Source organism: Mobula hypostoma, chromosome 16 (genome assembly GCF_963921235.1).
Source record: "Mobula hypostoma chromosome 16, sMobHyp1.1, whole genome shotgun sequence".
Lineage (NCBI taxonomy): Eukaryota > Metazoa > Chordata > Chondrichthyes > Myliobatiformes > Myliobatidae > Mobula > Mobula hypostoma.
The window spans coordinates 44,027,943-44,053,203 of record NC_086112.1 but is presented as its reverse complement, the minus strand read 5'-3'; the positions used below and the strand labels follow the sequence as shown (position 1 = coordinate 44,053,203).

The window sequence follows — 25,261 nt, the reverse complement described above, 5'->3', positions numbered from 1 at the left end:
TAGCTAACTGTTGACCTCTGAAAGGGAATTAACATATATATATATATATACAGTGACTACATACCAGTTATGCTTAATTTTCTGCCATATATAAGATTTGTACTTGGAAAAGGAAGTAGTTCCTTCTGGGGGATCTGCATTTTGAATACCCGTACAGTCCTGAGCTGTTCAGATTAGTTTAGTTGTGGTTTTTATTCAAAAGTATTAACCTTATCAGCCAATCCTTCTAACCCCATCACTTCCAATGATGAGCAGAAAGAACAGTAATAATAGACAGAAGAATTGTTAAATAGATTTTTTTGCTCTTCCCAAATTTATTCAGTTTCTTTCATTGATGTTGAGGCGGAGTTCCATGCCAGAGTGCCTGTCATACTATGCAGAGACAAGCAAAGGTACGTTGGTACTTTTTCTTCAGTTGAATGTAATTAACATAAATATATGTAACATGCATCGAGATTTATATAAAAGATGAAACCATTGTTTGCTGATAAGTCTGACAATGTACATATTTTTCAACATACCAAATATTAAACTAAATTCATTTCCTTTTAACATTTTGGTGTATTTAATCCTTTTTTCCCCCCTTACTCTTCCCCTGTCCTCTGAGAAGAGGGTTTACCATAGAAACTTAGCAATTTTGAGCTGATATGTAGGAAGACTCTCGCTTACTTACAGTACATAATTTCTTCTCTTATTCATGATTAAATGTCACAGCACATGATAAACAATTAACTGATAGGAGAGGGGATAAAAACACATGGCTGCATTATTTCCCTTAACCAGTACCAGTCTTAAAACAGTTTACTTATGCTTGCAATTTAAATAGATATAAAAATCCACACTCTTTTATCTCCTATTTTCTTAATGCATTCATTGCAATATTTCATGGGATTAAAAGAAATATTCCAATCAGTTTTGGATTCATGTTTGTTTATGAAAATAACCTTTTTAAATTCAATGTAATTTCCTGCACTTGTACAAATTTAAGATTTATTAGTGTTAATGGTTTTCCTGCATTGTTATAGACTTACTTAGCTTAACAGTAGCTGTTTAATAAGTTGATGTGCACTTTCTCAGTTTCCTTTACAGTGGAGAATCAAAACCTGTGACATACGTGTTGATCTTTTGAGATATTAAACCTGTGAATCGATAGGTTCTTTTGAAGTGTCAGACAAGGAAGTAGAAACATTAAAAAAATTGTCATGCCTTTAGCAATAAATGTCAATTTGCATGTTTCTCTGTAAAAGGCTGTTTTAATTTTTAAAAATGCTTTGAGGATCTCAGACAGTAAATTATTAGCCATGCTGATAAGCAGACTCCTTTCCATTGAGCTAGAGTACATCTTTGTCCATGTGAAGTGTGAATGCTGAAGAAATTGTGGAGGCATTAGCAGCAATCTTTCAAGATTCATTAGAACCTGGAAGGGTTTTAGAGCACTGGAAAATTGCAAATATCACTCCACCCTATAAGAAGGAAGAAAGGCAAAAGACAGGAAATTAGAGGCGAGTTAGCCTAGTGGTTGGCAAGATGTTAGAGTCCATTATTAAGGGCAAGGTTTCGGGAAAATTGGTGACATGTGATAAAATGGGCTGAAGTGAGCACGGTTTCCTTAAGGGAAGATCTTTCCTGACAAATCATGTTGGAATTCTTTGAAGAAATAACAGTCAGGATAGACAAAGGCGAGTCAGTCCATGTTGCTTGCTTTTATTTTTAAAAGGCCTTTTTCAAGGTGCTGCACATGAGGCTGCTAGACAAGATAGGAGCCCATGGTATTACAGGATAGACACTTGTATGGATAAAAGCAAAACACAAAATGCTGGAGGAACTCAGCAGGCCAGGCAGCATCATAGACTTCTAGCAAATGCAGGTTTTCTCTCGTATAGTGAAAGACTGGCTGACTGGCAGGAGGCAAAGAGTGGCTGCCAGTGACTAATGGTGTTAGATAAGCTCCTTTTCATCTTAATGTTAATGATATGAGTGATAGAATTGATGACTTTGAGGCCAGATTTGTAGATGATAAAAGATTGGTGGAGAGGCAGGTAGTGTTGAGGAAGCAGGGGGTCTGCAGAAGGACTTGAACAGATTAGGAGATGGAATAGTAGTAGAAAATGTATGTCATGCACTTTGATAGAAGGAATAAAGGTGTCGACTGTTTTCAAAACGGGTATTGAATTTAGTAATCGGTGATGCAAATATTTTTGGGATTCCTGGTGCAAGATCCCTTGAAGGTCAACTTGTAGGTTGAATTGGTAGTAAGGAAGGCAAATACAATGTTAGCATTCATTTTGTGAGAATGTAAGAGCTAGAATCTAATGCTGGAGGCTTTATAAGGCATTAGTTAAGTGGTGGTGTGGAGATGTGTCTCTACCAAAGAAGGTGCAAGGTGCTTCTTCCCTCTGCTAACCTGCAGGTCTCCCTTGGGCAAGATGATTTACCTACTTAGCCCCCTAATCAGGGTCACATGAAGTCATGGGAGCAGGTAGTAGATAGTCATATGAGTAGCTGGTGCAGATCAGGCAGACTATCTGAGTATTGATAATGGCTGGGGTCACCCATCTTGTAAAGACACTGCCCAGAAGAAGGCAATGGCAAACCACTTCTGTAGAAAAATTTGTCGAGCAATCATGGTCTGTCATGGATAGACCATGATCGTCCACGTAATACGACACTGCACATAATGATGATGAAGTCAGACTACATTTGGAATATTGTGAGCAGATTTTGGCCCCATATCCTTAGGATGTTCTGGCATTGGAGAGGTTCAGAGGAGGTTCATGAGAATGAAAAGTTTAACATATGAGGGACACTTAATGGCTCTGGCCCTGTGCTCACTATAGTGAGTACAACCTGGAGTCCATGGACCCCTTGCTTAATGGTATTGGCTGGGAACCACAATACTATAGACGCATGGGGGCGGGTAGTGGATCTCATTGAAACCTATCGAATATTGAAAGGCCTAGATAGACTGGATATGCAGAAGTTGTCCATTCGCAGGTGAATCTAGGACCTGAGGGCACAGCCTCGAAATTGAAGGACATCATGTTACAAGAGAGATGAGGAAGAATTTCTTTAGCCACAGTGTGGTGAACCTGTGGAATCCATTTCCATAGACAACTGAGGAGGCTGAGTCATTGGGTATATTTAAAGTGGAGGTCGATAGGTTCTTGATTAGTAAGGGGCTCAAAGGTTGCAGGTAGAAAGTAGGTGAATGGGGTTGAGAGGGAAAATAAATCAGCTATGATCGAATGACTGAGTAGAATCAATGGCTGAATACCTGTGGACTACGATAGAGTATATGTGACAACGTTATCAAACAAAGATATAAGCAGACTAGTTATCTATTGAATTACAACATTAAATGCATCAAGAAATACTACTCTGTATAGGTGGTATGCTTATGTAGTTGTATCCCTTTCTGTTGTAAAACAGCATGGATACCTTTCTTGTATTCTTAAATAAAATCATCCTTTGTGAAGGTCACTGGCTTTTTGCTGGGGATTCTGCATGTTAATAATTCTAATTGCTTCAAATTGACTTGCAAGCAAGCACCGAAGTCTTAAATCCTAATTGCAGAGAGCTGTCACTCAAAGATATTACCAATTGGGTGTGCCCCTGTGCTAAGTCTTTACAAGGGCACATATGTCAATCAGGATCACTATCCGAGTAAGACTCTCAGATTCAGTAGAATTGTGAATTGTATTGATACTATTTATTCATGGATAGATCACAATTTCTTTGAATGGCCTGTTAGCAAAATTCTCTTATCAGGCTGCAACTGCAACAGGCAAACTACAAGGCAAAGTGTTTCTGAAATAGTGACATCTTTATGATGTGAAAATGAGTTTTAACTAATGTCTGATATATGCAGAATGTAGCAAACAGAATCAGGAGTATTCCAATCACTAAGAGAAAATCTGCAGATGCCGGCAATCCAAGCAACACACAAAATGCTGGAGGAACTCTGCAGGCCAAACAGCATCTATGGAAAAGAGTACAGTTGATATTTCAGACCAAAATCCTTCAGCAGGACTGGAGAGATAAGGATGAATAGATTTAAAAGATAGGAATTTAAAATCTACTCCTTTTTTTCTTCAGTCCTGCTGAAGGGTCTCGCCTGAAATGTCGACTGTACTCTTTTCCATAGATGCTGCTTGGCCTGCTAAGCGTCAGGAGTATATTAGCCTTGCTCACGGGAAAAAAGAGGCCATGTACTAATTGGGGTATAAACTTCTTTCTGAGAGCATTGTACAGTTATGAATTAACCTATATAATTTTTTAATCTCCATCCTATACTCTTTTTCAGTGGCCTTTTATGTAAAGTAAGTGCAGGCAATGAAAATGCATGGCTCACAACTTGTCACCTAACTGCCTTGGCAAAGTTTGAACCTTCTCTTACTCCACTGGTTATTGCCTTTAGGACTTGGGCAAAGGTAAGAAATTCAGTTTTTATTCTGAAATTAAATAGTTATTAAGTACAAGTATGTATGTTTCGTTATCTGTACTTATTAGCAATTTTATTCTTTGACAATTGCTTCTCCTTGAAACTTTGTATTTTGTTTGCTTTTGACTTCATTTTTAATAATATACCTCAAAATAAGAATTTTCAGGTAACTAGCATATTTTTTTCTGTCAGTAGTTATGAAGTGATCAAACCACTGAAATTAAAACTCAATAATCCCTATCGTTAAAAACAATGCATGACATCATCAGGCTATGAACACCCAAATGATGGACAATTGTACATACAAACTAGCTCCCATTGTATTATTAAACTCAGAAGTCTGTACATTTGATTACATCCATTCCTACAACCAATAGAACAACTTTTCCCTTACTCTCCAAATTTGGTGGTAGTTGCTGAATATACCTCTTGCCCATCCTCTGGGTCACCCCCCCACCTTGTCTTTCTTCTCGGACCTCCTGTCCCATGATCCTCTCGTATCCCCTTTTGCCTATCACCTGTCCAGCTCTTGGCTCCATCCCTCCCCCTCCCGTCTTCTCCTATCATTTTGGATCTCCCCCTCCCCCTCCAACTTTCAAATCCCTTACTCACTCTTCCTTCAGTTAGTCCTGACGAAGGGTCTCGGCCTGAAACGTCGACTGCACCTCTTCCTACAGATGCTACTTGGCCTGCTGCGTTCACCAGCAACTTTGATGTATGTTGCTTGAATTTCCAGCATCTGCAGAATTCCTGTTGTTTGGTGGTAGTTGTTATTATCTTCTGCACTTTCAATTCCATTCAGTCTAATACTGTTACCATATTGAATCTTTTCTGATTTTTGATTTTTCAACTTGTAAAAATGGAACCTGTTTGTCACCTGGGGGCATCCTGTGATTTTTATGTATGTTATCATTCACATCATAAAACATTCCTAATGTTTTACTGAGAGGTGAACAAAAGCAGGGTGAAAAGGAGAAGGGTAAAAAGTGAAGAGAGGGCAAATTCAACTTTGAAGAGAATGAGCTCAGATGGCAAACTTGGAAATGACAGAATCAAACCAATAGTGTCTTGTATTGGGGATTTTTGCTGCAACTAGAGAAAAGTGAATCTGATTTTCAGGAAATTGTAGACTGAAAATAAAACAGATGTTGCTAAGTTGAATGGGAATTTCTTAATTTTTTTATATTTTCATGATCAATGATATATTTATAAAGATATACATGCTAGAGTTCACTTTATGGTTAACCTTGCACGTCAAGTATGTAGTTAATATACAATTATAGGAAGGAGAAAGGCAAATGGTATGTATGTGCACTGTGAATCTTTGAAATTTTCCAGTCCTGCTGACTGGTTACTCAGTCATTAACTCGAGGTGATTAATAGTGTTTGATCTTGAAGGGAATCCAAATTTATGGGGATCAGACAAGGAAGTGTTCTTGACATGGAGGATTAAACATGACCTTATTGAGTGGCAACAGGCTCCAAAGACGTACTAGCCAATTGTATAGTTGATTTTTCACTGTAAATTTTGCTGTAAAGAGGAGGATTAGTACCTTTATATTTAGAAACTGTTGCTGAACCAAATGGGAAACTGAATGAAAGATGGACTCGGGGCGGAAGAACAATTTACATGAAATATTTTTCTATCATTACAGCAATCAGCTGGTTTTAAACTATCAGATTTTGCATTCATTGCATGGCTGGGATCTCTTTCAAGTTTTTGATGTAATTTTTTTTTACGTGTTGAATATAACACACCAAAGCAACTTCCAATTACCATTATAGTTAAAACTGAATTGTGCCGTCCTGATATTATAATTAATAACCATGTATCCAGCAAGACAACAGATTTATCCACAGTATTCTTTTATTCCTTTCTAGAGATGGGTGAATAAAAATGTTGAAGATCTATTGAGAAAAAGCTTGCCATCTGGTCTTGCCCTTGTATGCCAGTTTGCCACATCAGAGAGCATTATTTTATGAGATTTATAATTAAAATTGTATAATTGGTCTATAAACAGAAATGAAGGGGTAGGTGTAAAGATTATTTTCAGGCTGGGAGATAATTTACAATGGCTTTTCATAAATGTCAGGTTTTTCTGATTCTTGTTTCAAGTCAAAGGTGAAGTAAGATTATAATTGATTTGAAACTTGAACTTAGATTTGATAAGATGTTTAAACGAGAAATGTAATGAGTGGTGTTCAATTTATAAAAGTAGGATATGACTGAAGAAATGTTTTTGGGAAGCATAACATGGAAATACTGCATTTCATGAATTTTGATTCTTGTGTTTCAGTGAGCAGGGAAATCTTGGTAACTCCTTAAAGGTGGATAGTAGGTTGGTAAATTGATTTACAGAGATATGTTAATTGTTTCTGCATATAACTTTTTTTTTAAAAAATGGTATGTAGAACATCATGAAACAGCTTAAAAAAGCTGCACTCTTCAGCAAAGATAGCATCAAGATGGCAGTGATAAGTGGCTACTCTTTGTATGAAGCTTCGATGGGAATCATCAAATATTCCTGTTTAGGACTACAATAGCTGAAATCCATGGGTACTCCAGTAAGCAACATCGTTTTAAGACAATTTTTTTAAAAATCTGTTGATCCTCAAAATTACCAAACCCCAGACGGTAGACTCAGGTTGTGTGTGTTGTTCCACTTTAAGAAAAAGGAAGCAAGTACTTTTGAAATGTGGAGCACTTAGAGCCCCACATTCTACTATCCTGCTGGTGAATGTACAATCTCTGGAGAATGAAGCTGAAGACCTCAGCATGATTGCGTTACCAGAGGGACATCAGGGACTGCTGTGTACTTTGGCTCACATCCACCATTTTGGATGCAGTGCTGCAACCCAGAGGTTTCACCATCCACCACAAAGACAGGATAGCTCAGTCTTTTGAAGGTAGGAGAGATAGAGTATGCTTCATGATTAACTGGTAGACATAGCAGTTCTATCTCAAACCTGCTCACCCAACCTAGAACATCTAGAGACATAGAAAACCTACAGCACAATACAGGCCCTTTGGCCCACAAAGTTGTGCCAAACATATCTTTCTTTAGAAATTACCTAGGGTTACCCATAGCCCTCTATTTTTCTAAGCTCCATGTACCTATCCAGGAGTCTCTTAAAAGACTATTGTCTCAGCTTGCTCCTGCCCCACCGAACTTGTTTCTGCATACCTCGACACGGTTTTATCCCCCCTTGTTCAATCCCTTCCTACCTATGTTCGTGACACTTCTCACGCTCTTAAACTTTTCGATGATTTTAAGTTCCCTGGCCCCCACCGCTTTATTTTCACCATGGATGTCCAGTCCCTTATATACTTCCATCCCCCATCAGGAAGGGCTCAAAGCTCTACGCTTCTTTTTGGATTCCAGACCTAATCAGTTCCCCTCTACCACCACTCTGCTCCGTCTTGCAGGATTAGTCCTTAGTCTTAATAATTTCTCCTTTGGCTCGTCCCACTTCCTCCAAACTAAAGGTGTAGCTATGGGCACCCGTATGGGTCCTAGCTATGCCTGCCTTTTTGTTGGGTTTGTGGAACAATCTATGTTCCGTGCCTATTATGGTATCTGTCCCCCACTTTTCCTTCGCTACATCGACGACTGCATTGGCGCTGCTTCTTGCACGCATGCTGAACTCGTTGACTTCATTAACTTTGCCTCCAACTTTCACCCTGCCCTCAAGTTTACCTGGTCCATTTCCGACACCTCCCTCCCCTTTCTAGATCTTTCTGTCTCTGTCTCTGGAGACAGCTTATCCACTGATGTCTACTATAAGCCTACTGACTCTCACAGCTATCTGGACTATTCTTCTTCTCACCCTGTCTCTTGCAAAAATGCCATCCCCTTCTCGCAATTCCTCCATCTCTGCCACATCTGCTCTCAGGATGAGGCTTTTCATTCTAGGACGAGGGAGATGTCTTCCTTTTTTAAAGAAAGCGGCTTCCCTTCCTCCACTATCAACTCTGCTCTTAAACGCATCTCCCCCATTTCACGTACATCTGCTCTCACTCCATCCTCCCGCCACCCCACTAGGAATAGGGTTCCCCTGGTCCTCACCTACCACCCCACCAGCCTCCGGGTCCAACATATTATTCTCCGTAACTTCCGCCGCCTCCAACGGGATCCCACCACTAAGTACATCTTTCCCTGCCCCCCCCCGCATTCCACAGGGATCGCTCCCTACGCGACTCCCCTGTCCATTCGTCCGTCCCCCCCCATCCCTCCCCACTGATCTCCCTCCTGGCACTTATCCGTGTAAGCAGAACAAGTGCTACACATGCCCTTACACTTCCTCCCTTACCACCATTCAGGGCCCCAAACAGTCCTTCCAGGTGAGGCAACACTTCACCTGTGAGTCGGCTGGGGTGATATACTGCGTCCAGTGCTCCCGATGTGGCCTTTTATATATTGGCGAGACCCGACGCAGACTGGGAGACCGCTTTGCTGAACACCTACGCTCTGTCTGCCAGAGAAAGCAGTATCTCCCAGTGGCCACACATTTTAATTCCACGTCCTATTCCCATTCTGACATGTCTATCCACGGCCTCCTCTACTGTAAAGATGAAGCCACACTCAGGTTGGAGGAACAACACCTTATATTCCGTCTGGGTAGCCTCCAACCTGATGGCATGAACATCGACTTCTCCAACTTCTGCTAATGCCCCACCTCCCCCTCGTACCCCATCTGTCTTATTTTTATACACACATTCTTTCTCTCACTCTCCTTTTTCTCCCTCTGTTCCTCTGAATATACCCCTTGCTCATCCTCTGGGTCCCCCCCCCCCGTCTTTCTTCCCAGACCTCCTGTCCCATGATCCTCTCGTATCCCTTTTGCCTATCACCTGTCCAGCTCTTGGCTCCATCCCTCCTTCTCCTGTCTTCTCCTATCATTTTGGATCTCCCCCTCCCCCTCCAACTTTCAAATCCCTTACTCTTCCTTCAGTTAGTCCTGACGAAGGGTCTCGGCCTGAAACGTCGACTGCACCTCTTCCTACGGATGCTGCCTGGCCTGCTGCGTTCACCAGCAACTTTTATGTGTGTCTCTTAAAAGACCCTATCGTATCCGCCTCCGTCGCTGGCAGCCCATTCCACGCACTCACCTCTGTCTGTATAATAAAATAAATACATAAAATTAAACTTAACCCTGACATCTCCTCTGTACCTACTTCCAAGCACCTTAAAACTGTGCCCTCTCATGTTAGCCATTTCAGCCCTGGGAAAACGCCTCTGACTATCCACACGATCAATGCCGCTCATCATTTTATACACCTCTATCAGGTCACCTCTCATCCTCCACCGCTCCAAGGAGAAAAGGCCAAGTTCACTCAACCTATTCTCATGAGGCATGCTCCCCAATCCAGTCAACATCCTTGTAAATCTCCTCTGCATCCTTTCTATAGTTTCCACATCCTTCCTGTAGTGAGGTGACCAGAACTGAGCACAGTACTCCAAGTAGGGTCTGTAAAGCTGTCTTCCTTTTAAACTCTTCCCGCTGGTCTAACTTGCTGACGTCCACACGCCTGCTCAGTCGTGCCTCAATCAAACCGCTGAAGAAAAAATGACCTTTTATACTCTTCCTGCCAGTCTAACTCGCTGACATCCATATGCCTGTGCAGTCGTGCCTCAAACAAACCACTGAAGAAAAAATGACTTCCTTTTAAATTCTTCCCGCCGGTCTAGTAGTCAAGTGTCATCTATTTTTATCTGCCTAAGAGGTTTTCTGCTGCCATCCTGGCAGTGTTCCACATTCCACCTTTGGCAAACGGCAGGCAGGCACTGGAGGAGCTGATCACCATGATCAGCAGTCATAAAGCAATACAGCCTGATGCCTTCTCTATCAATGTGGAGGATTTAAAACAGTCCCTGAACAACTACCACCAGTATATCATCTGTGGAACCAGAGGAGCCAACACACTTGACCACTGTTATACTGCCAGCCCACGCCACACGTTGGAATGTCTGATCACATGGCTGTACTCACATCATACAGGCAGAGACTGGGGACTGCAGCACCTGTGGCGAGGGCGAAGAATGTATGGTCAAGGGAAGCAGAGGAGTGCTGCCGGGACTGTTTTGAGTCAGTGGGCTGGGCAATATTCAGGGATTCATCTTCAAATCTGAATACGCCACAGTTGTCTCCAACTTCAGGACCTGTATGGATGACTGCGTGCATTCGAAAACCTGCCAGATATACCCAAACCAAAAGCTGTGGATGAACCAAGAGATTCATAGTCTGCTGAGGGCAAGGTCTGTGGCATTCAAGAACGCTGATCGGGATTTATAAGTCCAGGTAAAACCTACAGAAGGCTGTTTTAAGAACAAAAAAGCAGTTCTGATTGAATTTGGAGACAATTTGAGGAACATCAGCTCTGGCAGCGTTTACAGACCATTACTTCCTATAAAGTGAAGCCTAACATCGTGAATGGCTGTGATGCTTCTCTCTTAGATAACCTCAATGCCTTTTATACATCTTTAAAAGGGAGAATAAAACTACACCTGCGCGAATACCTATAGCACTATAGCATCTGGGTAACCCTGTGATCTGCTTCAGAGGCCGACTTCACAAGGCTTCAGGCTTGGGTGGTGTACCTTGTAGGGCATTGAAAACCTGTGCCTACCAACTGGGAGGAGTGTTCAAGGACGTCTTCAATCTCTAACTGCTGGAGTCAGAGGTTTCCACCTACTTCAATAGGGTGACAGTCTTGACAGTGCCCAGGAAGAGCATGGTGAGCTGCCCCAATGACTACTATGCAGTTGCACTCAGATCTACTGTGATGAAGTGCTTTGAGATGTTGGTCATGGCCAGAATCAATTCCTGCCTAAGCGATTCTCTGGACTCGCTGCAACTTGCCGATCGCCACAATAGGTCTACAGTGGGTGCAACCTCACTGGCTCTCCGCTCAGCCTGAGATCGCCTGGACAATAGCAATACCTACTGTCTCCTGTTTATTGATTACAGTTCACCATTCAATGCAACCATGTTCTCGGTACTAATTAACACACTCCAGAAGCCCTCTGCAACTGGATCTTTCACTTCCTTGTCGGGAGACTACGGTCAGTGAGTTGGAAATAACATCAGCTCCTCTTTGACAATCAACACTGGTGCACCTCAGTGATGTGTACTTAGCCCACTGCTCTACTCTCTCTACACCCGTCTGTGTGGCTAGGCATAGCTCAAGCACCATCTATAAATTTGCTGATGACACAACTATTGTTGGCAGAATTTCATTTGGTGACGAGGAGGTGTACAGGAGTGAGATAGATCAGCTAGTTGAGTGGTGTCACAACAACCTTGCACATAAGCAAGGAATTGATTGTGGACTTCAGGAAGGGGATGTTGAGGGAACACATACCAGTCCTCATTGAGGGATCTGCAATGGAAAGGCTAAGCATTTTCATGTTCCTGCGTGCCAACATATGAGGATCTACCCTGGGTCCAACATATTGATAAATTTACAAAGAAGGCATGACAGCGGCTATTTTTCATTAGGAGTTTGAGGAGATTTGGTATGTCACCAAAGACTCTTGCAAAGAGCATTACAACTGGTTGTATCACTGTCTGGTATGGAAGGGCCACTACACAGGATCGGAAAAAGCTGCAGAAAGTTGTAAACTCAGTCAGCACCATTATGGGCAGTAGCCATCTGAACATCGAGGTCACCTTCAAAAGGCGATGTCCCAAAAGTTGATATTTATCAGTAAGGAACCCCATCACCCAGGGCATGCCCTCTTCTCTTTGCTCGAGGAGGATGCACAGGAGCCTGAAGATACACTTTCAAAGTTTCAAGAACAGCTTCCTATCCACCATCAGATTTCTGAATGAACAATGAAATCATGTACACTAACTTGCTATTTTTTTGCTCTTTTTTGCATTAATTTAATTTGTATGTATCTCTTACTGTAACTTATTCTTGTAATGTACAGCTACTGGAAAACAAATGTCACGACATGTGCCAGTGATGTTAAGCCTGATTCTGATTCAGTATTCTTAACTTTGAGGAACAGAAGATTGAGAAATGACCTGAGAACTTCTCAGGATGTGAGGTTTTGATGCAGCAGTCTGTATTAAACTTTTTGGTAACTGAATTAATAACAGGCTTAATGAGTTTAAATAACCTGCCAAATATCTAGATTGCAGATTACAAATGCCTCTGTTTCGGCTAGGGTTGCAGGGATTTATAAAACTCTACCTATAATGATGAAAGTTGAAGAAATAGTTGAAGAATAGTTGTTTTACAAGGTCACATGTAAAAAGAACATGGAACTTTCAAAGAACAGCTCAGACATGGTTGGCTAAACAGGCGCCTTCTCTGCACTTTGATTTTTATGATAACTTAGGAACTTAATAAAAAATCAAACCAACTTCTTAATGTTTTCAGCTTTGTCATCTTGATTGCCCCGAGGAAGGAGGGATACCACCCTATGCTTTTGCTTTAATGGTAATATTCTTTCTTCAACAAAGGACAGAATGTGTGCTACCTGTGTATCTTGGATTATGGGTAAGATATCTGCTTGAATTTTATTATTTCCTATTTGCTCCTCTGGTACTTGTTTACTTACTGCCTGTTACACTGTTGGCATTTAGGGCAGCAATGAAGTTCTCCATCAATGAAGGTCCTGACTGATGTTTGCCACTCCAACATAGAATGATTCTCCATTGCTGTTTCGGTTACAGTTTTGTTTGACCGGTCAGGGTTGTTATTCCTGAGCTGAACCCCCAAACCTGAGAGACTAGTGGAACACTCTTAGTCTAGCCTCTACCCTTTGACCTGTTCTGCATAGATGTCCATAACCAACAGCCAAAGCATAAAGCCCTGACTCCAACAACATAGCTCTCCGGATCATTGAGGCACACAAACATTAAAAATCACAACAAGGTTCTGGTCCTCTTGGAGGATTGCTTCCCTGGTGAATCAACATAATTACAAGAAACATTTGATATGTGGAAATAGGTGCTATATTAATGTCTAATTTGCTTCATTTTATCCTCTATTTAAACAGTGCTATATAAATATATTTTCATCTGCTGGCTGGTGGCGCAAAGGCATCAGCGCCGGACTCTGAAGCAAAGGCTCCCGAGTTCGAATCCAAGTCGAGCCACCTCCCGAGCACACTTTCCATCCGTGCTAGGTTGAGCGTCGAGCTAGCCACTCGACCTTGTAAAAAAAAAAGGGGTCGAGTCAGGAACGTTCATATCGTGACCCAGTTAATCCAAAAGGAGACCAATCCTGAATCCACACACCAGACAAGAATGGCTGACTATTTGGTGTGACACGCTAAAAAACAACCTGTAAAAGACTTCATTTTTAAAAATGCTTTGATTAAAGTTGAGGTCTTGCCAAAATGTTCATCAGGGCAATGCAGCCTGTGCTTTTTAAGAAAAAAAACCTGGTCCTGTATGGTGCATTAAAATTTGGACATTCAGTATAATTGTTGGTAAGGTTTTTGGAAAGTAGAAGCACCATAATAATTACTTAATAGAAATTGTTCATCTTTTTTTTTAAAGATTGAAGGATTTTTGATGGATAACTTGACCGACTTCTATCTTAAAGGAGTAGAAAACAATGAGGTTATCTGGGCATATAAATCGAGTGAGAATGATGTTTCATATGAAGGGAAGGTATGTTTCTCTAGCGTAAATGGATTTCATTAATTCTATCCTGGCAAACAATCAAATTGTTGACTATTTTATCCCACATATTCCCTTTTGTAGGTTCCACTTGTCTTTGATCAACAAAGTTCTCTACCTGTAGGACAACTATGGCTTGAACTACTTCGATTTTATGCAATTGAATTTACAGTGACTTACTTCGTTATTAATATACGAATCGGAGAACCACTTTCTCGAGAAGCTAAAGACTGGCCCAACAGGAGAATTGCCGTGGAAGGTCTGCATAGAAATACAAATTTTGAAATTCTTTATGAGCCTAGTCGTAGTTCTTCCTTCATCATTACCTGTTCCCAGCTCTCCCACACAAATGGAATTGGCAGGGAATGTAAATTTCTTGTACTGTTACATGGCTTTCAGACATGTCTGTGAAAGCAAAGAAATTATTAATTATATAACATGTGTTTCTGTAAATTGTTGCTCTGTACAAAAGAATAGTTTGGATGCTACTTTTAATGTATGTTACTGTGAGTGCCATCTATCTCAAATGGCATTGACAAAATAGTGGTGAGTTGTGCTTTAAAAAGTAAACAGATAAATAAAGTGTAATCTAGTCCTAATTCTGAGTACTCCAGGTGTGAGTAGAAATGCACCATTTGGAGCTCTAACTCTTCTGTGATTAAGAAGATAGCTAATCTCATAATTACCTTTTTCCCCTGTGTACCCAGTCCCTTACTTATCAGAAACCTGCTAAATGTAGATTTAAAATTAAAATATAACCTACTGTTCACGTAAAATAAAACTCTGCATATGAGACCTCTGTGGAGGCAGAGACTTGAGGTAAGGACTCTTACTCCCATAATCTGTCTGATCAGAGGCTAGTTGACATTCGGTCCTGAGCCAATTGTGCTTGCCTATTCAAGGCAGTCAGTGGTTGACACCTCTTGTTACATGTAGTAATTATATTGAAAATAGTGGGAATTAGGGGGCATGATTATTATGTATTTCTAGACCTGTATATTATGTTGGTTTTGCTAAAGACTGGCATGAGCAGCTTTGAATGGAGGAATTGTGTTCAGAAGTTCATTTATTGTCCAAGTATACAACTCTGAAATTCTTCTTCTCCAGATAGCCACAAAACCAAGAAAGGAAACAACAGCAGCATGATTATCAACCCCCAAATCCCTCCTCCCCCACAAAAAAAATACAGAACAAGCACATTGACCCCCCAAATCCCCCTCCTCCCTACACACAAAGTTCAAAGTAAATTTATTATCAAAGTACATACATATATGTCACCATATACATTCCTGAGATTCTTTTGTGCACAGTAAATACAAAAACACACAGTAGAATCAGTTAAAAACTGCACACAAAGAAAGACTGACAACCAATGTGCAAAAGACAACATATTGTGCAAATACAAAAGGAGGAAAAAATAAAAATAATAAGTAAGTACCAAATATTGAGAACATGAGTTGTGGACTCCTTGACAGTGAGACCATAGGTTGTTGAATCAGTTCAGTGTTGGGGTGAGTGAAGTTATCCATTCCGATTCAGGAGTCTGATGGTTGAGGTGTATGACCCACGGCTCCTGCACCTCATTTCTGATGGCAAAAGTGAGAAGAGAGCATGGCCTGATGGTGGAAGTCCTTGATGATGGATGCTGCTGTTCTGATGTAGCGCTTCTTGAGGATGCACTCAGTGGCAGGGAGAGCTTTACCTGTGATGGACTGGGCTGTTAATTGTAGGTTTTCCTTCCAAGGGCATTGGTGTTTCCATACCAGGCCATGATGTAACCAGTCGGTATACTCTCCACCATGCATCTATCAAAGTTTGTCAGAGTTTTAGATGACATGCCAAATCTTTGCAAACTCCTAAAGTAGTGGCACTCCCATGCCATCTTTGTAATGCTGCACCCAGGATAGGTCCTCTGAAATGATCCTTTCCAGCTCTGATCCCTCCAGGATTGGCTTATGGACCTTCAGTTTCTTTGTCCTATAATCAATATTCATCTCTTTGCTAGTGTTGAGTGAGAGGTGGTGGTTGTGGCACCACTCGGCTAGATGTTTAATCTCCCTCCAATGTGCTGATTCATCACCGCCTTTGATTCAGCCAATACCAATGATGTTGTCAGCAAACTTAAATATGGCATTGAAGTTGTACTTAGTTAGCCTCATCGTCATAAGTATAATGCAATTAGAGCAGAAGGCTAAGAACATAGCCTTGAGGTGCACCTGTGTTGGTGGTAATTGTGGAGGAGATGTTGACAATGCAAGTTGATGGGTGTCTAAGTGTAGAAATCAAAGATCCAGTTGCAGGAGGAGCATTGAGGCCTAGGTTTTGGAGCTTATTGATAAGTTTCATTTAGTGTTGAACGCAGAGCTGTAGTGCAAACAGCGTCCTTGGCAAGATGCCCATTTAAGCTTTTCATATTTACCTGTGTTTGGCTCATATTCCTCTAAGGAGAAATATTCAATTAATACCTTGCCCATCTTCTGTCGCACAGCGCATAGATGTCCAATTTGGACTTTGAGGGGGCTTTTTTTTTTCCCTACCTAAATGTAATAATCTCAGTCTACAAAAAACTTATTTAAAGTTGTACAATGGACACAGTGTTATTTTATGAAAAATTACGTTTACTTTTCTCCAGATCCATATGCTGTAAAGAGGAATGTTGCACGAACCTTAAGTAGCCAAATGGTATTTGACTATTTCATTCATTGTTTGCGAGCAACATACAAGTACTTTGCAATACCTCGATACAAATCAGCAAGATTCAACAAAAAAAACAATGAGAAAATTGTTTCTAAAGCAGAGTCTGCTTTTATGGCACACCAGCAGGATTTGCTTGACTGTTGTACTTCAGTGGTGAAGCTACCAGAAATGACAACTGCCAGTTCAGCAGAACTTCTTAATGGAGAATGGCAACGGATCCATGATGGTGCTCCATGTAATGATAGTGAAAAACTACCTTCTAAAAATTCCTACAGAAACTCCGAAACATTACAAGAGTGTGAGGGTGAAAGCATCACAGAGGAGGAGATGATATCTGAAATGCAAAAGTTCAGAATTACTGGAGATGACTTATCGGAGGGTGATGAAAATCAATCAGAAAGTGAAGGTAAAGATGGTAATGAACTCTTGGAAAGTGCAAATCATAAAGAACTGTTTAATATATCTGAACAACAGAAAGACGATTCAACACTTGCTGGCAGGATACTAATTGAAGATAGATTTGCACAATCATTAGAAGCAGATAATGAGATCTCCAGTGATGATGAAATTGGGTCTTGTGTGAACCACATGATTTGTTACAGAGATCACCTTAATTCAGAAAGTCTTTCAGACTCTGAGAATTTTCTGAATTCTCAGAATATTGAAGGTGCTGATGTTGACATTGAAGATTCTAATCAACTAGAAATGAAAGTTGATGAAGTCACATTAAATGAAGTTAGAGAAAGCTCTGACAGTACCGAGGAACTGCATGGTTTCCCTAAGAAGGCAATGCAGCATGAGAAAAGGACTTTAAACAGGAATGAAGAGGATGAGGAGGAAGATGACATCGATATTGATGAATTGGATCTAAATATCACACCTCGAGCTCATCTTGACAGTCTTACAGCTGAAGAGGAATTTGTGACTATATCAACAGAGTCTAGTGAGGAAGATAATCAGTCTGAAGAAGATGAAATAATTGAATTGCGAAACTGGAAAGAACATGTACTTAAAAGTCATAGTGATGTGACTTCTCAAGCAAACAAACATGCTCCAAGCAAGATTCAAAAGCAGGAAGCTCAAAATGAAAAACACAGGGAAGTTACTGTTGGAAAGACTGACCCTACCTTGCATCGATGTGAATCACAGATCGAGGACAACATGCTTTACGTATTCAGTAAATTGTCTTTTACAAAGGGAAAGGTAATGGCATCTATAGATTTTTATTGTTCTCAAAACTGCTGCATTTTAATCACACTTGAAATTAATCACATCAGAGGAGTTAGAACATGGAAAATAATTTGGATAAATCTTCACCATTTGGTTAAGCTTACTGTAATCTGTGCTGAAGTAGAAGTATAAAATAATTGTCTAAAAAAAACTGTCAACTTTCTCCTAAATAGGCATCCATAATTGTTTGTAGCTTATGCAAGCGAGAAGGCCACTTAAAGTATGATTGTCCAGAAGACTTCAAAAAAGTTGATCTTGATCCGTTGCCACAAATGACACCAAAATTTCTGGAAGAACTTAACAAAGTTTGTATCCAGTGTTTCTGTAAGTATATAATATTTTGTTTATTCCCTTCGTTTTGAAATATTTTCAAAATTTTAAAAATCAGATCGTCGTTTAAAAAACGTTCCATTTTAAAGTTGTGCACCATCATTTTTGTTGTACTATCATCATCCTGTAACAGTTCTACTTTATTGTGGATAAATAATTCACGGAAGTAATCTTCATATTTTAAGTTGTGTCACAATTTTGTGTTTGAAAAGCATTCTCTTGTTTTATTTCTCGTACAGTAGGAAGCCATCAAGTCCATACCACTCTCAGAATAATCCCAGTCCCCTGTTTACTTCCCTCTTTCTTTCAACTTTCCCCTTAATGTCTTTTCTACCCCTGCAACCACAACTCCTGCCCACCCCACATGTCCTATTATCCATCTTCACTGGGGCATTTTAACTAACAGCCATTTCATCTAGAGATATGGGAGGAAACTAGAGCAGCCAGCAGACAGCCAGTGGTCTAAGGATGAATGTGCAAACACCATAGGTTGGAATTGAACCTGGGTTGCCAGAGCTGGAGGCAAGTTTACTGTGCTACTGTGCTATCAAAATGTTGTTACCCTCCTTCAAAGTAAGCCAGTATTAACTCTGAACTGAACGACCATCTCCCATTGAATAACAATTGTATAATTCTATGGCCAAAGTACAGTCCTCACAGGTTGTCTATTGTATGTAAGATCTTTTAATTTCATAGTGCCATTTAGCCTTCTGGATTGGCTTTGTATATCTGGTCAGATTGAGCATACTAATTTTATTTAAGAGAAAAAAAACTTGTACTGAAAAGTTCAGACTTTTGAACAGAATATAATATCCTAGGTAAAATACAAAGTCTGTCTAATGAAGGTTAACTGAAGAGCTATATTGAAAAGCAATAAACAACATTAAGTATAACTGAATTAAATTTTATATCAGTTATGGTGATGATACTTAAAGCGCTTGTCATGATGTGTGTTGGGCATCATCTCTGGCATTGTGATTTGCATATTTAACCTTGAAATTCCAGGAGCAGCTGCCGGGGGTAACTTGCATTTTCTGAGGTAAGCTATAACTGTCTTCACCAAACAACTGCACTAAAATCAATCCAATGTGTCAACAAGTGTCTAGATTTGACAGAGAAAAATAATGAGATTAATGCTTTCAAAAGGAAGTGAATTTTTAATGGCATTATAATTGATACTTAAAATAATTCCTCTTTGGCCTTATTAAAAACAACATTTTATTAGAATTGTGTATAATTGTCAATTTTTTTTTGAAGAGGTTTATTTTTATTTTGTCTGTTTTTCAACAAACAATCTTGCTTATGGTAATTGTATAAAGTAATTTAAATATTGTGGTTTGGACAGATTATTTCACCAATTAACTACTTCATAGTGTTAAATGCAACAAAAGCATCCATATAGTTTGACGAAATCTGATGTGATAATTCCTTAGTTAAGTGGTCTTGCTGTCTCTTCCCTGCCCACTGATACCATGGAGGAGGCCCTGCACTGGATCAAACATTCCATTAAAGCAAGCTGTAGAGATAAGGGAACACACAAATAGGTAGACCTACTCTGCAAGTAGATTAAAGACTTGAGAGTTTTACATGTTAGTAGTTAGGAAGGATGTGGAAGCATTGGAAAGGGTACAGAGGAGATTTACCAGGATGCTGCCTGGTTTAGAAAGTATGCATTATGATCAGAGATTAAGGGAGCTAGAGCTTTACTCTTTGGAGAGAAGGAGGATGAGAGGAGACATGATAGACATGTACAAGATAATAAGAGGAATAGATAGAGTGGATAGCCAGTGCCTCTTCCGCAGGGCACCACTGCTCAATACAAGAGGACATGGCTTTAAGGTAAGGGGTGGGAAGTTCTAGGGGGATATTAGAGGAAGGTTTTTTTACTCAGAGAGTGGTTGGTGCATGGAATGCACTGCATGAGTCAGTGGTGGAGGCAGATACACTAGTGAAGTTTAAGAGACTACTAGACAGGTATATGGAGGGATCTAAGGTGGGGGCTTATATGGGAGGCAGGGTTTGAGGGTCAGCACAACATTGTGGGCTGAAGGGCCTGTACTGTGCTGTACTATTCTATGTTCTATGTTTTAAGTTGGAGAGGTCTTTGCATGCATGGATGCTGAAAAAAGTTGTCCAAAAGTGGAAGTGAAATGATGAGTGACATGAGGAATATGCGATGTTAGCTGCTATAGAAAGTGGCACGATAAAGATTATAGCTATGAATGTAGATAGTCAGGTTTGCATAGATGGAGATGTTTTGGGAAGATAGCAGAGCATCGAGTTTACTGCAAACAAGGCATGGGATGGTGATTTAAATCAGGAGTGCAAAGAGTCATTCAATATAATGCTAGAGATGGATATATCTGTGGCAAAATCAGAATGCAGTGGGCAAGCAGTAGGTCAGAATGATTTAACAGCGTGATGCAGTTTTAAAGGCCACTGGAGTGGAGAAGTGATTAGGGTGCATTATCAACTTGATTATTTTGATTGGAGTAAGCAAGTGAAAGTACAAACTGACACTTTCCCCAAATAAGGGGAAAATGGTCTCTCTCCCACCCATTCCCCTTAATAAAATTTCAGTCATAGTTTAAAAAAATAAATGCAAAGTTCTAGATTGCAAGGGAATGTGTTCGATGTAAATATAGCGAGGGATGTTTATCTTTATCAACAGTTGATGGAAACATTTGTACATCCTGTGATTAGACTAGGAAGTTTCACAAGTGAGAAGAATTGGTTTGTTGTTAAGGACATAACAAAAAGTATCTCCACTGGACAATACCTAGAGCCAAAAGTCTTACTCAAAAAGTTACGTGATGCTGGGAATGGTAAATAAGTTAATGAACCTGATGTTGATAAATCCTTGGAACCACCTGATTTACCTAAGATATTTGAAAGAGGTAGCTATAGAGATAGAGGATTCTTTGGTTATCACACTCCAGAATTCAGTAGATTCTGGGACGCTTGCAAATTGGAAAGTAGCAAGTGCAATCATTTCATTTTTTATAAAATAAGTGAAAAAATGGGGAACCATTGGCTTGATAATGGTGGTTGGGAAAATATTAGTATTGATAATAATGGATATGCTATCATGCAGAAAATAATAGTGTCTACGCAGAACAAATGTGCTCTTTCTGCTCCCGTTAGCTATTGACCTGAACCTTTGCTTTCAGAATGGCTTTGCTCTGTAGTATACTGTCAGAAAAGCAACACTCTTGTTAATCTAGTATTGCAGGTTCACCAGGTTGATCCTTTGATTGTAATGCTGCTACGGGTATAAGCTGCACTCAAAATATTGAACAGTATACTACAACAACAAGCCCTTCAGGCCAATATGTCAGCACTGACCATGATGCCAATTTAAACTAATTCTGTATGTGATCTGTATCCCTTTGTTTCCTGCTTGTTGATGTGCCTATCTAAATGGTTCTTAAATGTTGTGGTCATAAATGCTTCCATAACTACCTGTGGCCGTGTTTGAGACACCAATTACTCTGTATATTTAAAAAAAACACAAACCAAAAAAATACAGTATTTGTATTTTCTCCCCTTTACCTTAAAAGGATGCTGTCTAGTATTTGACATTTCCATCCTGGGGAAAAGATTCTATCTTACCTTGTCTTTGCCTCTCATGATCTTATATACTTTGATCAGGTCACCCTTCAGCCTCTGATGCTCCAGACAAAACAATCCAAGTTTAACTGACTTCTCCTTACCGCTAATATTCTATAATCCAAGAAACATCCTGGTGAAATTCTGTGCATTCTCTGAAGCCTCTGCATTCTTCCTGTAATGAGACAATCGGAGCTGCACACAAAATTCCAAATATGGCTTAACTAACGTTTTGTATTCCTTTTCTCATCATTGAAAATGAGTTGATCCCTAGCTTGACTGTGTGTTAGAAATAGTCATCAATCAACCTCACGTGTTTTAGTTATAATTTTGCTTTATGAATGGGATGAATTTTATCAGCACCCTAAAACGTAAAGGAATAAGAACTTTATCCAAACAACATCTGTGCATTACAAGATCATAGTGACGATCATGATTTGTGAAAAATAATTAAAAGATCTTTGTTTTTATAAGTTGTTTCATTTGCCAAGCAGGACTGTCATTGGTTAAACATAATTTCCTCCCCAAAATAAGAAGTCTAAATGTTGATAGAACGATTGGATGTTTAAGAGGTATCAGGCATGTAATGCACCTTTAATTGATAACCTGGAAGTTGGAAGATATTTCTCAAGGCATCAAATAATTAACTGAAACTAAATTTCTTCCTTTTTCATCGCAGCTGACTTTTCTCCAGATCGTCTGGAAATTCAAGCACGTGAGCATATTCTCGTGGATCTGCAGTCGTTTATCAGGAGGGAACTTAATGGTATCATTTGTTTTATTCATTTATTCACAAAGTACTATATATGAGGGAAATAGTGTAATGCAAGCAAATTTCATCAGCAAATGTTTTGGTTGGTGGACTGGAATTTGGAGGCCTGATTCAGATAAGTTTGAATTATCCTTCAGAAAATATTAGGTAAAGCTGGAAAATATTATGAAATATAACTTTTAATGATATACCAGGAATCATAGTATTTGCTACAGTATAAACGTGTGATCTCATGAAAACTGTCAACCTTTTTAAAGACAACTGCTCTTAATTTTCTTGGCCCTACTTTCTGGCTACTGACTCAAAGAGGAACGTTCAAAGCTCATTTCCATAAAGCATGTTGTTTTGAATGCTATAGGGCAATCCCAACACACATTTGTCTTCGAACTCTGACGTTGAGACTGATTTGAAATGCAAAAATCTGGTGGTTTGTAGTCTGGATGTACTCCAGGACTCTCAGCAAAGAGGAAAATGAGGACACAATCATCCTATAAGTACCTGGTTATAGAGTGCATATAGCATCTGCAAAAAGCTTTTCTGCTTATAAAGATGGCTACATCTGACCTGTTCCTTTTGAAAACTGTACCTTTCCATTTTTCCAAATTCCCTTGATGAATGAGCTTACAAATTTGGTCCATGCATATATTCCGAAGATGAGAATCCTTTCTTAGAATAAGACCTAGAAATTGGCTTTCAATCAAATAAAGTTCAGTTGAATTGTATTATTGAAGTGTGTTTATACTATTTAAAAGTAATGGTTGATGAGTTTTGCTGAAAGCAAAAACTGTCCTCATTGTTTTGCCTTATGCTTGGCATTGTACAAGTAGAGTTTACTCTCAGTTTTTCAAGTATTATGAAAAATTTAGTGCAGTTTATTATTTTACAGCTAAGGCAAAACTCTGCTTGTTTGGGTCTTCCAAGAATGGGTTTGGTTTTAAGCAAAGTGATCTTGACATTTGTATGACGTTTGAAGACCGGGAAACAGCAGAGGTATGTTTATTACTGGTTTTCTTAAATTAAAAGTGCACTTATAATAGTTGCCTTGCTGAAAAGTTCTAATTCCCTGTTAAAGTTGAATTTTATTGATCTATTCCAAAATTTTAAACTCTAGTATATCATCTTGAACGTTTGTATCTTCCAAAGAGAACAAGTCAAGCTTCACAAACTTTGCTCAGAATTGATTTCTCACCATAAGGATAATGAAATTCAATGTGATGCCTCCCAAAGATGGATTGTGTTGGCCCTGGAGTTAATTGGCCAGAAATTTAGACAGTTTTGATGGGTTATGACCAGAGCATTGGCCAATAACGTTATTATATTTGGCTTTGTATTTTATTCTGCTAGTTTAACTTGAAATTTTTGTTTTATATATTGTACTGCAGTGAAGCATTATCCAAAATATTCATAAGCTCTTTCTTTGTATGTGCATGATGGGTAGGTGTCTATTTTAGATTTTGATTTCATGCTCTGTACTAATTACATTTACATCACAAAGCCAATTACCTGAATTGCTTTGCATTTTCTCATTATTTGTTTTGGCTCATTAGCTGGTTGTATCTATAAAAAAGAAATGCATCTTCTAAGAAGGTTACTAATTGAGTATTTTACAACTTGCATGACTCCTCATAGCTCTTAATCCCTAATTTTGAACATCTGAGTACCGTGTTATGTTATGAAATGAAATTTAAGAACATTAGCAAACTGAAAACTGATTTTGTTTAATAATGATGTATGTAGATTTTCAGCATCTGCAGATTTTTTTGTGTTTATTGTTTAATATCTTGCAGGGATTAAATTGTATCAGGATCATTGAGAATTTGGCAAGAGTGCTCAGAAAGAATCCAGGTATTACACCTCCTGTCAATATCATTTAAAATGCTGTTTTCAATAAGCAAAGTTTATTCATCCATGTGAAAGAGTTTGATATTAGAAAGTGAAATGTCTTTAAGCTCTCTAAACCCAGTCCCCTCACTGTAAAGTCTCAATACTATTAACTTGTTTGTATGTTGCCTCTAAACAATTTGTAGTTTAGCTTTCTAAAAGCATGCATCTTGCCAAAGTATGTCATTCGATAGGTAGAATGATCCTAGCCAATTACGGATTCTACTTGCATGTTCAACTGCAACCAGGAATCTCATCTCAGTCTATTGTATTTACCCATCACGGATGCTCTTGTGAACTAGGCTGGTTGGTTACTGTAGGTGCTACTTGTTTCTGCACTGTGTTCTGTATAGTTCTAATATCTCCATGCTTTTCATCAGTTTTAAATCACTCTTAGCTTTTTGGTACCTTATCATTTATGATCATAATCACTTGAATGCCTTTTTGATATTGTAATCTCTAATTCCATTTTGTAACCCTAGATTTAAAGAACATTTTGCCCATTACAACTGCCAAAGTTCCAATTGTTAAGTTTCTCCATGTAAGAAGTGGCCTTGAAGGAGACATTAGTTTGTATAACATTCTGGTAAGAAATGTGACATTTCACTTACATGCATCATTAATTAAGATTATTATATAGTCCCTTAAAGGTTTAAATGCTT

General features: G+C 39.3%; 1 protein-coding gene across 1 annotated transcript in view; it reads left to right on the top strand.

Annotated features, from left to right (window-relative positions):
• Nucleotides 1–25,261, top strand: part of LOC134357360 (terminal uridylyltransferase 7-like) — a 70,123-nt gene that overhangs the window by 22,578 nt on the left and 22,284 nt on the right. The window contains exons 8-18 of the mRNA XM_063068832.1: nucleotides 323–392; nucleotides 4,304–4,430; nucleotides 12,831–12,950; nucleotides 13,958–14,071; nucleotides 14,165–14,339; nucleotides 16,713–17,980; nucleotides 18,181–18,331; nucleotides 22,626–22,712; nucleotides 23,605–23,708; nucleotides 24,506–24,563; nucleotides 25,082–25,185. Coding sequence (XP_062924902.1) covers nucleotides 323–392; nucleotides 4,304–4,430; nucleotides 12,831–12,950; nucleotides 13,958–14,071; nucleotides 14,165–14,339; nucleotides 16,713–17,980; nucleotides 18,181–18,331; nucleotides 22,626–22,712; nucleotides 23,605–23,708; nucleotides 24,506–24,563; nucleotides 25,082–25,185 — 2,378 coding nt within the window. The remainder of the gene's footprint in view (nucleotides 1–322; nucleotides 393–4,303; nucleotides 4,431–12,830; nucleotides 12,951–13,957; nucleotides 14,072–14,164; nucleotides 14,340–16,712; nucleotides 17,981–18,180; nucleotides 18,332–22,625; nucleotides 22,713–23,604; nucleotides 23,709–24,505; nucleotides 24,564–25,081; nucleotides 25,186–25,261) is intronic.